This window comes from Hippocampus bargibanti, linkage group LG06 (assembly GCF_051943395.1).
Source record: "Hippocampus bargibanti isolate YZ-2025 linkage group LG06, ASM5194339v1, whole genome shotgun sequence".
Taxonomy (NCBI): Eukaryota; Metazoa; Chordata; class Actinopteri; order Syngnathiformes; family Syngnathidae; genus Hippocampus; species Hippocampus bargibanti.
In genome coordinates this window covers 7,738,596-7,752,195 of record NC_142739.1, presented here as the reverse complement: position 1 = coordinate 7,752,195, position 13,600 = coordinate 7,738,596, and the positions used below count along the sequence as shown (strand labels likewise).

General features: G+C 41.7%; 1 protein-coding gene across 10 annotated transcripts in view; it reads right to left on the bottom strand.

Annotated features, from left to right (window-relative positions):
* The window catches only part of thsd7ab (thrombospondin, type I, domain containing 7Ab), a 126,363-nt gene that overhangs the window by 68,352 nt on the left and 44,411 nt on the right, over positions 1–13,600 (bottom strand). For all 10 annotated transcript variants that reach the window (XR_016115334.1, XR_016115335.1, XR_016115336.1 and 7 more), the window contains exon 2: positions 5,462–6,287. Coding sequence is in view for 5 of the 10 variants with exons in the window: in XM_088998962.1 (XP_088855088.1) it covers positions 5,462–6,287 (826 nt within the window). In the remaining 5 variants the exon portion in view is untranslated. The remainder of the gene's footprint in view (positions 1–5,461; positions 6,288–13,600) is intronic.

The following is a 13,600-nucleotide window of genomic DNA, read 5'->3' as shown; positions in this document are numbered from 1 at the left end:
AACGCTTGCGAAAGTCCGGAAGAGAGAAGCAGGCTTCTGATTGGCTGCCGTGCCGAGTATGCAAATTTCAACTGCAGGTAGCCTCCGTCTGTGTGCTCGGCGACGGTACACGTGTACTGTTTGCGCGTGAAGGCGAGAGCGTCAGTGGAGAGTTTGTTGAGCGCGCAGGACAAACCATCTATGATTTGGCGGAATTTAACACAAGTAGGTATTATTGAGCTTGAATATTTCGTTGTGTAATACGTTTTGAATGTTGAAAGTGATTCCATTTTTCAATAAATATTGATTTCTTTAACTTTGCCCCTTCAATGAAAACTTATTAAAAACAGACGCAATCTTGATAATTCACAGTGCATATGTTATTTTAATCTATTTCCATTTCCTCCTCCAAGTATCTGCGAAATAGTATGTAAACGCCATATTCCTTGAGACGAATTTATTAACTAATCGGGGATATTTTTCACATTTGAAAGACAGTTAATAAATTGGGTTGTAGTGTTCTTACTGTGCTATGAGGTTGTACACACTACATTTGAAGGACAACCGGCACCATTTTTTTTTTTTTGTTTCCGACTGACATCAGAAAAATGTTTTATAGCATCTAAAATACCCAAATCAGGCAGGCTGATATTTTTAGTTAAATGAAAAACACCAATAAAAATGACTTCAAAATGAATCCGGAAATGACCAGTTTCAGAAGGTCCCACCCCCTTGTTCGTGACGTCACGCCAAGACGTCTTGCCTTGCTCGAGAATCAAAACAATGGCTTCAGATTCGGAGAAGATGCTTTCTCTTTACTCATCCAGTTATGAATATGATTCAAATAGTTCTGAAGAGGAAAGCATAAATGTTTTCAATTGATTCAAGGAGTCCTCCCATATCAATTCGAGCCGTCAATGACAGCAATGTAGCACCCAGAAAAAGCAGAAGATTGCGCCCAAGCTCCGTTGGAAATGGGTTGATTTGTCAGCGAATATCAAATAGTTGTCTTGGTGCAACACACAACGATTTACCATGGCATTATTTATGTTTTCCTTCTAATTTCGCCACCAACACGGATCAACACGAAGTTTTCAGACCAAACAAAGTACCCAAAATGCATTGTGTGTCACTTTCTCGGTCAGGGGCGATCCAAACGTGACGTCACATGGGGATCGTCATCAACTCGAAAACAAGACTTCATGAATATTCAGCGCAAGTCTTAAAACTTAAACTATAGCTATATGCGGTGGAATCTTTGTAAAATATGCCCAGTCGAAGTCATTTGAAGTGATATTATAAATTATGGACATAACTTGTCCGGTGGCGTCGGTTGTCCTTTAATTCTTTAGGTTTAGTATTTCCGGCCCAAACACTCCCTCCAAATGCTCCTGGCCCGGCCCCTCTGTCAAATTTTAGAACCCAATGCGGCCCGCGAATCAAAAAGTTTGCCCACCCCTGGTCTAATCCTTGGTCGCTTACCTCCCCAGATAAATCTTATGGTCAGTTTGTCCCATTCCACAAATTGTTTTCGTGGTATGGGTATTTGTAGCGACTGCTAGAGGTATAGCAACCTCGGAAGAATATTTATTTTCACTATTTCCATCCTGGATGTTAAATCTAGGATGGGTGTTGACCATCTCCCCAGGTCTGCTTTGATGGCTTGGTTAATCTTTGTATAGTTAGGTGCAAACAGTTTGTCTCTGTGCTTTGTGATGTACACGCCGAGATAGTTTACCCTTTCAGCATCCCACCTTAATTTGTATTTTCCCTTAAAGGACAAACGGCGTCACTTTTTTGTTTTTTTTAACTGACATCAGAAAAACGTTTTATAGCATCTAAAATACCCAAAACACGCAGTATGATATTTTCATTCAAATGCAAAACACCAATAAAAATGACTTAAAGTGTCCAAAATCTGCAAAAAATTGAGCTGCGAATTGGGCATTTTCAGAAAGTCCCGCCCCCAGTTCGTGACGTCATGCCAAGACGTCTTGCATTGCTGGAGAATAAAAACAATAGCTTCAGATTCAGAGAATATGCTTTCTTGTTACACATCCAGTTATGAATATGATTCAAATAGTTCTGAAGAGGAAAGCATACATGTTTGCAATCGATTAAATAATTTATTCTGTGTCATTTTGAGGCAAACGGGCAGGGGGGAATGTCGCACCCAAAAATGGCGACCAGCTCTCGTGAGGAATGAATCAGCCCGTTTCCACAGGCTGATAGATTCCTTTCCTTTCCTTTCCTTATAGTGCCACTTAGCAGTTTTTTTTTGACAACGATACTAGTGCAGCGTGTTCTACCGGAAACAAATTCCTTGTGTGTTCTACATACTTGGCAATAAAGATGATTCTGATTCTGATTCTGATTCTGATTCATGGAGCTTGGACTCCCTCTGCTGGCGGCTTTTGGGTGTAACATCAAGGTTTTCAGATAAACAGTACAGCAAAATACATTGACGTGATGAAGGACTGCTACAATGTGTCTTTTTGTCGGTCGGGGGGGGGGGGGGGGGTCCTTTCATGACGTAACGTGAGGACTCGTCACCAACTCAAAAACAAGACTTCCTGAATGTTCAGCACGAGTCTTAAAACGTAAAATATAGCTATATGCGATGGAATCTTTCTAAAATACACTCAGTAGAAGTCATTTGAAGCCATTTGACAAATTATGGACACAACTTGTCTGGAGACGTCGGTTGTCCTTTAATTGACTTTGATGGAATGTATTATAGTGCTAAGATTTGTGTTTTTGTCACATTAAGTCTATATCCTGAGTAATGATCATATTCCTCTAGTTGTTGCATTAGTATCGGGAGGCTATCTTCCGGTTGTATCAAATATGCTCTCAGATCATCAGCAAAAAGGCTGAGTTTATGTTCCGAGTGTCTCATCTCCACACCCTTGATGTTGTGGTTCTGTCTGATTGCTTGCGCTGGGGGTTCAATGAAGATATTGAATAATGTTGGCGAGAGACAACATCCTTGTCTTGTCGATCTTTCTAGTATTATTCGGTCCGTCAAGCTGCCATTTGCTTTCACTCTTGCAGTTTGCCCATTATACCATGTTTTTATATTTCTAATTGCATCTTTGTTAAAGCCAAATTATCCCATGACTTTGTATAGATAGGCCCAGCGGACACTATCAAATGCCTTTTCTGCATCCATGCTCACCAACATTGCACTTGTTCCTGCCTTATGGATCGCCTCCACTATGTGTATAGTTTTTCTTATATAAACCTGGGCCTGTCTATTTTTAATAAAACCCATCTGTTCTCTATTGATAACATCAGACATGAATGAATGACTCATATCTTTTCGACATAATCGAAGTATATATTTTATAGTCGACATTAAGTATGGATATTGGTCTGTAGCTACTGCATAACTCTTTATTTTCACCCTCTTTTGGTATTATAGAGATGATTGCCTCTTTCCATGATGGGGGAATTTTGCCCTTCATGGTATATCTGAGTGAAGATAACAAAAGTGGGCCTAGTTCTTGTCTAAATATCTTGTAGAACTCTGAGGGCAAGCCATCACTACCCACAGCTTTACCATTTTTTGTTCCATTGATCGCGACCTCCAATTCTTTTTCCGTTATCTCAGAGTTCAGGAAGTCATTATCTTTTTCCCTGATCGAGGGTAATTTCAGACCGTCCAAACATTCTCTCCTCATCTGCTGCCTTCGGTTGTGTATAGAAAGTTTTATAGTACTGCTCAAATGCTTCCTCTATTTCCTTTGGTTCTTTTAATATTGTATTAGTTTTGGGGCACCGATTCTTGTGTATTGTGTTTAGCTCTTGTTGTGTCCTCAACCTTCTTGACAGTAATGTATTTGCTTTGGGTCCTCCTTGATAGTAAATCTGTTTGACAAAACGTGCTCTTTTTTGCATTTCTGTTAGTAATATTCAATTTATTTCCCTTTTGGTTTCTGTAATCTTTGTTAATATCTCTGTATTGTTTGTTGTTTTATGTTGGTTTTCGGGTTCTTTCAATTGTCTTGTTAAGGTTTCATATAATTTTTGTCTTGTCTTTTTACGATGTATTGCATGTGCGATACATTTCCCTCTTATAACTGCTTTCAGCGCATCCCACACAATATTTGGATTCACTTCCCAATTATCATTTTCTTTCTTATATTTTATTATATCTCCCTTTAGTTCCTGTACTAGTTCCTTGTCATTCAATAACTATGTGTTCAATCTCCAAGTTGTGTTTTTTCTTCTACTGTTCAATTTCACTGTCATATAAACGGCACTGTGGTCTGATAAATCTGTGACACCAATCCGACATTCTTCCCCTTGGTGTTTGTCTTCAATCTTCATGAAAAAATAGTCTATTCTAGCATAGATTGCGTGTGGATGGGAGTAATGTGTGTAGTCTAGTGTGTGTGAGTCCCTCCATACATCTATTATCCCGAGTTGTTTTATTTGTGTGTTAATGTACTTGGTTATGTGTAATCTAGATTTCTTTGTGCTAGTTGTATCTAGGTCATGGTTGAGCACCACGTTGAAGTCCCCTCCAGAAGAAGAAGGAGATCATTAAGAAATATGAAGGAGGTGTGCGTTTGTCCGATTTAGCATTTAGCCGATATGCTAAATCCACCCCCGTGTGTTATTCTATTTTCCGAGCTTGTTAGGCTGAACGGTTCGCCCCCGCCCGGCTACTCGGTGTACCCCTTTTTGTGGTTTATTTTGTCACGTTATTCCGGGTCCGTGGAATCATCGGACGAGCACTTTTTTTTGTTGTAATAAAATCTCTGCCAGCACCTACATCTCTGCCGCCTGCTTAGGGATCCAACCCCCTTTATTGACGTTCCGACGAGTCAGCTATCCCTGTCACGCTCGGAACGTGACAGTATCATTGTGTTCAGCTGATAGAAAAGGCGTGGCTGGATGTTATCCTTCAATCCTTGAAAGCAGCATGGAAAAAAATTGTGGCCCGCATGCATCCTTGCGAGGGACTTTGAAGGATTTGATCCTCCTGACTCTGTTGTTTTGGACGACATTGTTCCCATTGGACATGGGACTCGAAGTAGACTAGCATAGAAGTACCATCATATCTGACCAAGATCATAATCCAACAATTTCACATAACATAGAATCATATCGTAGTGGCACAGCATTGTCATGTAACAGTGGCATAACATCTTTACTCGAAATCTTAGCAAAACACTTGTAGCATGACATTACTATGTCATAACACTGTAGCGTGAGAACATACCAAGACATCACACTGTGACATCATCGTGTAATGTTTCTGTGTGACATTGTAGAATGACATCGTACCCTACATTGTCGCTTAAAAACATACTTTGACAAGATTGTAGCATGACTTCATAGTCTTACATCAGATCAGAATATTGCAGCTTGACATCAACGCGCAACATAGTAATTTGAGAGAGTAGCAGAACACTGAAAAGTGATATCACAGTATGACATCTGACAAGGCGAAAAAGCTAAAAGTGAAACTCACTTGCGTGGAACCGAGCTGCTGTTCCTGTGAACACAGGTGACATCTCGGGTCTGGTATCCCACTTGCACATCCCAGGAAGAACTTTCCTGCCGGTTCAGTCGGTTCCTAGTCCGTTTCTTCTGGATTAGTTCCCTGGTTTCTGGATCTTTGGCTCCTCCACTTCCCTGGCCTTTACCCTTGCGCCGCTTGGCCTGGCGCGTCGTCCGGGTCTGGGGCAGGATGCAGGATGTCCAGGAGCCCACCCTGAGGCTGTGCATGCCCTCTGGTCCAGAGCATGGCCCCACTTTGCAAGACTGGAACTCGGTCAGATTGGGACAGATGGATCCGCCAAAAAGTGGCGGGACCAAAACACTTCTGACTCGGTTGCGAAGACCCGTCCCACAGGTTTTTGAGCAGGACGTCCAAGGGGAGTAGTCAGATACAACGCAGTCTTGAGGGCAGGGGATCAGACAGGCTTGCTCCAAGCGCGGCTGGGGTTCGAAATACTCGCAAATGGCATCCTCTGCAGGCGACCCATCTGATTTGAGGGCGCAACCGACCTCTCGCGTCTGAATACCTTCCTCGCCCCCGCTGCAGACGATGGGCCGTGGAGCCCCAGAAGCCCTCGAGGCCACAGACACGCATGGGTTCCAGGTGCCCAGACGCCAGTCGTACAAGTCCTTGTGCCAGTCGCACACGCGAAAGCAGTTCCTCTGGTTCGACGGACGCAACGCCTGGTCACAATTGGTGTGCAGTGTTGTCCAGCCGTCCACATGGGCACACCACACCGCCCGGCTCTGACTGCCTCCTGGGCCACAATCGCTGCCCATGCACCTCCCCCAAGGACCTGACAAGAGAAAAACAATTTACAATTACAGTAAAGTCTCGTTATATCGATATCGGATATATCGATAGTCCCGGTTATATCGATACTATTTCTATGCACGCACGGAGAAAATTACATGCAAACAGGGTCGGATATATCGATAGTCCCGGTTATATCGATATATTTTCGGATTCCCTTGAATATCGATATAACGAGACTTTACTGTACTAGAATCAATACCACTTATCTTATGACAGAATAAAAATGAAACTGAGGTTTAAGGCAGTGGTTCTTAATCTTGTTGGAGGCACCGAACCCCACCAGTTTCATATGCTCATTCACCGAACCCTTCTTCCAATGACTGCCTACTAACTGCAGACTAGACTGAGGGGTGGACCTCTGTGGTGGAGGATCCACCGAACCCATGAGACCGACTCACCAATTTCAAGTCAGGTTTTGACTTTGAAGTTGTTCTTTTTCTAAACAATTCATTGTCAGGGTAGGCGACATGCTCCTACCTGACACTTGACAAATGACTCTGACTTGGACTTGGTTGCAAAACAATGTAATCGTGACATCTCTAATCATTTCTCAAGCGAGCTCAACTCAACAAGGATCAAATATTGTATCTTCTGTTTTCTCTTTGTTGCAGTTCAATCAGTCAAGTGCCACCCTGGCCTTGAATTCTCCAGACAAGATGAAAGTGGTTTTACAAAGAAAGCACTCTTTTTACATTGCGTGACATTAAGCTGACCGTCATCCACATTGAACTGAAAGGAACACCCTATTAAAGTAGAACCACTGGCAGAAAATCTGAAATGAAAACAGCAAACCGCCCCTCAAAAATTAAACAATGTGGAATTCTCACGGTTTTTATTCCCAACTTTCCCAAATGGGTTTCACCACGCCTTGTTTTTTGATGATTGAAACTGAACTCATTAGAACTCTAGACTTCGGTAGCCTTTGAACACACCATGAAAAACACTGTATAATGTCGGAAACAAAAAAAAAATATATAGATCTCAGGGTTATCTCAGGTGATCTCAGGATTATTCCAGATGAAGAAAAAAATGTAATTGTAATTTTGCCCTGTGCTGGGATTTTCTCCTTTGTGATGACCTGTGTAAAGGATTAACTGAGGGGATTGGTATTCTGTTATTTATGGATGCAATTGATGCACTTGGTTATTGCCGTAATCTTTTTGCTTTTACAGTAATATATACACGGGAAGCTTCATGGGAGGAATTTGTGACAGAATATGTTTTATTGCATTTCGATATTGGTTCAACTTCCCTTTTCACACATTTATTCAACATATACAATTATTGAAGTAAAAAATATTAAATGTGTATATTATTGAAAGTGCATGTTATTGAGAATGTGTACTGTATATTATATCAATAAGATATTAAATGAACACACACCTTATTACTACAAATATCTTATTTTCTGCAGAAAAAAAAGTTTTCATTTTCTTCAAAAGATGACCCTGCGCCTTATATGCCGGGGCGCCTTATAGTGCTGAAAATACAGTAGTTTGAATGTGCTCACGTCTCTCTGAAGTGCGATGAGGAGATCTATTTGAGGGAGGCATTTAATGGTCTTACGTGTATGATGCACCCGCCGACTAACTAGGCAACCTGGCATAAACCCTGCAGCTTTCCGGTCACTGAGGCATTGAAGGATTAAAAAAAAAATGTGACACTTGTGCAGGGTGAATGTGACTCCATCGCTGTTTAGCCAAGCCCGCAGGAACAAGAACAGCTCTCATTAAAAAGACACCGGAGGCCCAGTGCAAATTCAGAATTGTTAATCTCGTGACGTTGGCTGAAATGATCCTGCAGGTCGTGGTTATACCATGACGTCACCATGATCTACAGCCCTGACTGGGTTAGGGAGGCTTATTTTGAAGGTTTCCTGAACCGGTCAGCTGGGTACAAAACAATACAATTAATCCTAATTTATATAGCACTTTCACAACAGCTTCACACAACAACAACAATACTACTACTACTACTACTACTACTATAATAATAATAATAATAATACATTTTATTTTCAATCGCCTTTCAAAGCTCTCAAGGATACTTAACAGTCACAGACAAGCATAGAAAAAAACAGATACAATAATACATAAAATACAATTGCAATTTAAAAAAAATACAATTTAAAATCGCCGGGTTTTGAGATGGGATTTGAAGGTGGGAAGAGAATCAATGTAGAATTGATAGAATAGTCAAGACAAAGCCAAATAACAACAGGAACATAAAAACATGAACAGTTGAGCAATCGTAACGACTTTCCCCATCTACTCTATGATTTTTGAGTACAAGACACACTTTATTACATGAAGCTGTTCTAGATGAAAGAGGAGAGGATGAAAGCCTCCTTTTCACCAGTGCATCAGAAAAATCATGGTGGAATATGCACGTCTGCTACAAGCTAATTTTGGAAAGCAAACACAAAGCTGCAGCATACATTAACAAAAAGAGATTGTCTCACATCTCCTGTCCCAAATAAATCCACTTCAATTCCAAGCCGCGACGGTACCACGCTTTTTTCAATACATAACACAGGAGAACATATACCGTGTATATTCTATCGGATAGTGTGCTTGTCATGTTCATGTGCCAACGAAGTGCATTTAAGAGCCCTGATAATGCAGGTCTATTTTTTCCCATTTAAGGCTCAAAATTCCTGACAGCAATATCCCTCACTGTGTATGTCATTCCCTGCTAATCTTTTTAGTATCCTGCGGATTAATGCGTGTGGATTTTCTATAAAATCTGTGAATGAGTTTCTACACAGGACTTTCAAAAAAGAAGTGTCAAATACAGGTTGTAACTGTGTGTGTGTGTGTGTGTGTGTGTGTGTGTGTGTGTGTGTGTGTGTCTTTACGCGTGTGACATGAGTCTCGAGGAAGCCTAAACGTTGATGGTGATGATGTGGCTTTATTAAGAAAAATTGGCCAATCACGCGTCGGGATGCATCGCCCCCAGCATCGGGATTAGATTACGGTCTCCCACAATGCATCACTTTTACATCCCTATCCAATAAAGGGTGGAGAGAGGATCAGCGGGTGCGTGGGTTGAAAGGGTGTTTGGTTTCAAAGGCGTGACGACACAGCAGTGGTGAGAATGATAAGTGTAAAAGTAGCCCAGGGTCTGTGGGGTAAATCAGGAAACAACACGACAGTGTTATTGAGCGGATTTTGTTTATTCTATAGCGTTGTTCGCAAAAAGTGCTAAAGTATCTAACACAACCGGCAAAATAAGACACATGAATGAGGGTTCGAGATGCTCCCCCCCAGATGTACCTGAAAGTCCTTAAAAATATCAAGAAAGATATTTGTTCTTATGGAGGAATGGTTGCTTCAGCAATCATCTGTACTTCTTTGAAGTACAGATGATGGCTTTTCTCATCCGAAGAGCTTCGTCAGGGAACTAAAGTTATACTGTTAACCCTGGCCATATATGTCTAGTGGACAGTAGTGGCCTTGCCAGACTTCTGCTCTGATAGATCCTTGTGCTGGACCCCAGCTCTGATCGGTGTCTGTTCTAAGTTTGGGGGAGCAGTGGACCACTCCCTGAAGCCAGTCTGATTACCCCTATTTTTCTATCCTTGTTTCTGGTTTCACCTCATTAGCATGATTAAGCCTATGTGGTAACCACCGTAAGAAGTCTGTTGTAAGCACGATCTAAATCAAACCTTCGCAATTTAGTGAAGGGTGTTGCTGTTTTACGAAAATAGCAAAGACTCTATTTTCTTTAGGTAAGATATTAACCTCATTGTCGTCTTTTCCTACTCCTGTACGACTGAGAGCCTCCACAGACGTGCAGTATTTATCATCATGGTCTATTAATTCTGTTCGATCAAGACTTGTTGACTGAAGATTAGCAATGGCTTTCCAAATGGCAACAGACTGTAAAATACCATCAATGAAACGGGCACATTGCTGCTTCATCATCAATGTCCCCCATTATCCCCCCCATCCCTCCAAATGACTGCATAACCAAGATGGTCATAGCCTTCAATCAGCTGTTCAAGACGGACAAGATACAGGTTTATGTATGTATGTATGTATGTGTGTGCACGTGTTCGTTTGTTGGTTCATTTGTTGGATCGTTTGTTGTTTTGTTTGTTGGTACATTCATTCATTCATTCATTTATTTTTACATTGCGTGAATGTCTATACGCTATCTGTAGTGGACTGACCTACATGAAATGCAGAAACAATAGCCAACTGAAAAAGGAGAGTTTAAACCACAAACTGTAATACAGTGGCCGTGTTGGCTCGAACACTTAACTCATTCACTATCACTCCCGAATTTATTCGGGAATTGAAAATATGACGTGGAACGCTATTCCCGAATTTCTTCGGGTATTGTTTTTTTTTTCTTTTTACACTACATTGAATATTTATGTAGTCCTAAAACTCAATATTCTGTGGGTCCTGGGATTTCAGTGAAAATAACAAAAATCCTGCAACTGGAGTGGACACATTTTTGGCAGTAAATGAGTTAAAAGTTACTAACTTGCCTGAACGTGACCAAATGAAAATACATCTCATATGCTGAAAAACAGGTTGCATTCGTGACCAATTTAGTGGGAGTCTCAAGCTACTGCTTCCAAAGAGCTAAAGGGGCCATTTTTAGAGGCCTTTGCGCAGGGCATCTTCAGTTGGCAGGTGGATGGTACTGGCTGTGAACATGCGACTTGATGCCAAGCGTGAGCACATGCGCATACACAAACACACACATTAGGCCAAAGGCTGTGAGGCGTCTGTTAGCAGAACTCATGCTTTGCTTTGATTTCAGGTGCAAGATGAGGATGATACGAGGGTATCTTGAGGCTTTGGTTTTTTTGTGGGGGGTGGTCATGTTTTTACACATTTTTACATTCACATTTTTTAATCTCAAAACAGAAATCCAGTTTCAGTTCTTCTTTTGCTTTGTTCCAACAATTACATCCTGTAGAATTGAGTGTACTTATCAGGGTGATGCGTAAGCTCTCAGTCGTACAGGAGTTTTCCAATGATGAAAAGGTTTCTTCAGCCATCATCTGTCAGAATCAGGCACGACTGTCACCTTTACCTTCCAGGCTCTCTCCAGCTCCTCTCTGAGCCCTTGGTATTTCTCGATTTTCTCATGTTCCTTCTTTCTGATGTTCCCATCACTTGGGACCGCTACATCCACGACAACAGCTTTCCTTTGCCCTTTATCTATGACCACAATATCTGGTTGGTTGGCCATTACCATCTTGTCAGTCTGTATCTGGAAGTCCCACAGGATCACAATGGCCCCAGAGCTGTCCAGCAATGGCAGTCGAATGGCACCGACATTCCTCCCATTCAAAAACAGTACTGGCATATTCATGCTGCCGAAAAGGCGCAACCGCTCAGCACAGTCTCCTCCTTGATGAATGTTGTGGTCAAAAATACTGAAAAACAATCCGTATCCATTCCACATGACGCACAACAACACAAAGTGACAAAAGAAAACACAAAACAAGACAAAAACAACAACAAAAAGCAAGGCTCATGAGAGCACTTGCTGACGGCTGCCTACTCGGGCGCCATCTTGGACTTCCGTGACACACTTTTCCCAAACTGGGCCATCACATCTTAAAAAATTTGACTTGAATTCCTGACAAGTTAAATCGTCTATGAGTAATATAGTGAGCCTCATTAGTTGGAACTCAAACACACTTGAGTAATCTCACAATTTATTTCTAAAAAAAACAAAAAAACTAAAGCACAGCAATGGAGAGAAAAGAGAACCAAAAGTACCACAGTGTCATTTATTCATGGGAGAGACTGAGGTCAGGTGGAGGAGGTTGCTCATTCCTCTGACTTATTCCTTCCTAATGACGTTTTCCCCCTTCTTTGTAGAGGAGATCCCTGACAGAGTAATGAGACATTTTTGCAGGCATGGCAGCGGCTACACTGACAGCATCACTTGGGAGCTCTTGTTACCGTGTCCGGCTATAATTGCACAAGATGTTGTCAAGGCAGGTGGTGGGAGCAACCGCAAAAGGCCAAGGAGGATACACTCGGTATATTCCACACACATTTCAAAATGTAATACAGTGATACCTTGGTTTACGAACTCGATTGTTTCAATGACAGAGTGTGTAAGGCGAAAAGTGTGTATCCCCAAAATTAATTTCCCATAGGAAGCCATTCAAATGAGAATAATCCGGTCCCAGGTCTCCCAGGGCAGGGAATAGAGGACAAAAAATGTCAGCAGCCATTTTCTTCTTTGGAGAATGGCTTCACTCGCTCTCTGCCCCCCATTGCTGCATTCTTGACCCATCACGTGGCTTTAACCGACAACTGGGGGTGGGGAATAGAGGACCAAAACAAGTCGGCTGCCATTTTCTTGTTAGGAGAACGTCCTCGTTCGTGTACGACACATCACTGATTGTGCCAGCTCCGTGTGTATCCCGAAAAATAGTTCGTTTGCCAAGGTAAAATTCTTATAAATTTAACATTCGGAAACGTAAGCCAAAGGGTTCGTAAACCGAGGTATCACTGTATGTTATACAATTATCAGTGAAGTATCTGATCGATCATATGTCATACTTGTTACTTTCATCAAAACAGCAGTACAATTTGACAGTTTGGCATTTACATTTGGATTGGATTGGCCTTTAATAGTCTTGCTGTGGAGAAATTTACATTTCACAGCAGGAAAATTACGGAAGGAAGAGGAAAGGAAGAAGTAGAAAAACAAAATACAGTAGCTGCTGGAAACGCAGCCACTTTCGCTGCGCCATCTTGAAGTCAAAAGAACAAAAAAAACAAAATAATATCACAACACAAAAGACAGCATCATTCAATCTTTAGCACTTCCTGCACCCACTTTGTTATTTGAAGCAGTTCTAGATCAAAGAGGAGAGGATCAAAGCATCATTTTTACCAGTGGATAAGGGACAACAGGGTGAAATGTGCACGTCGGCTACAAGCTACGTTTTAAAAGCAAACAGCAAACTGTCGCATCATTTGACAAAAACGTACTGTCTCACATCTCTTGTCCAACGTAAATCCACTTCAATTCTAAGCCGCGACAGTTGCACATACGCATTTGACAAATAATAATCCTCAAAAGGCCCAAAAAGTGAATTCAGAGCACATTTGTTTTGAAATACCTCATACCCATCCATCCCTTTTCTTATCCACTTCATCTTCACAAGGTTCGTGGGGCGTGCTGGAACCTATCCAGCTGTTTTGGAAAGTTGGGCGGGACAGCCGGGACACCCTGAACCGGTTGCCAGCCAATCGTAAGGCACACAGACACAAACAACTATTCGCTCTCACACTCATACCTCGGACA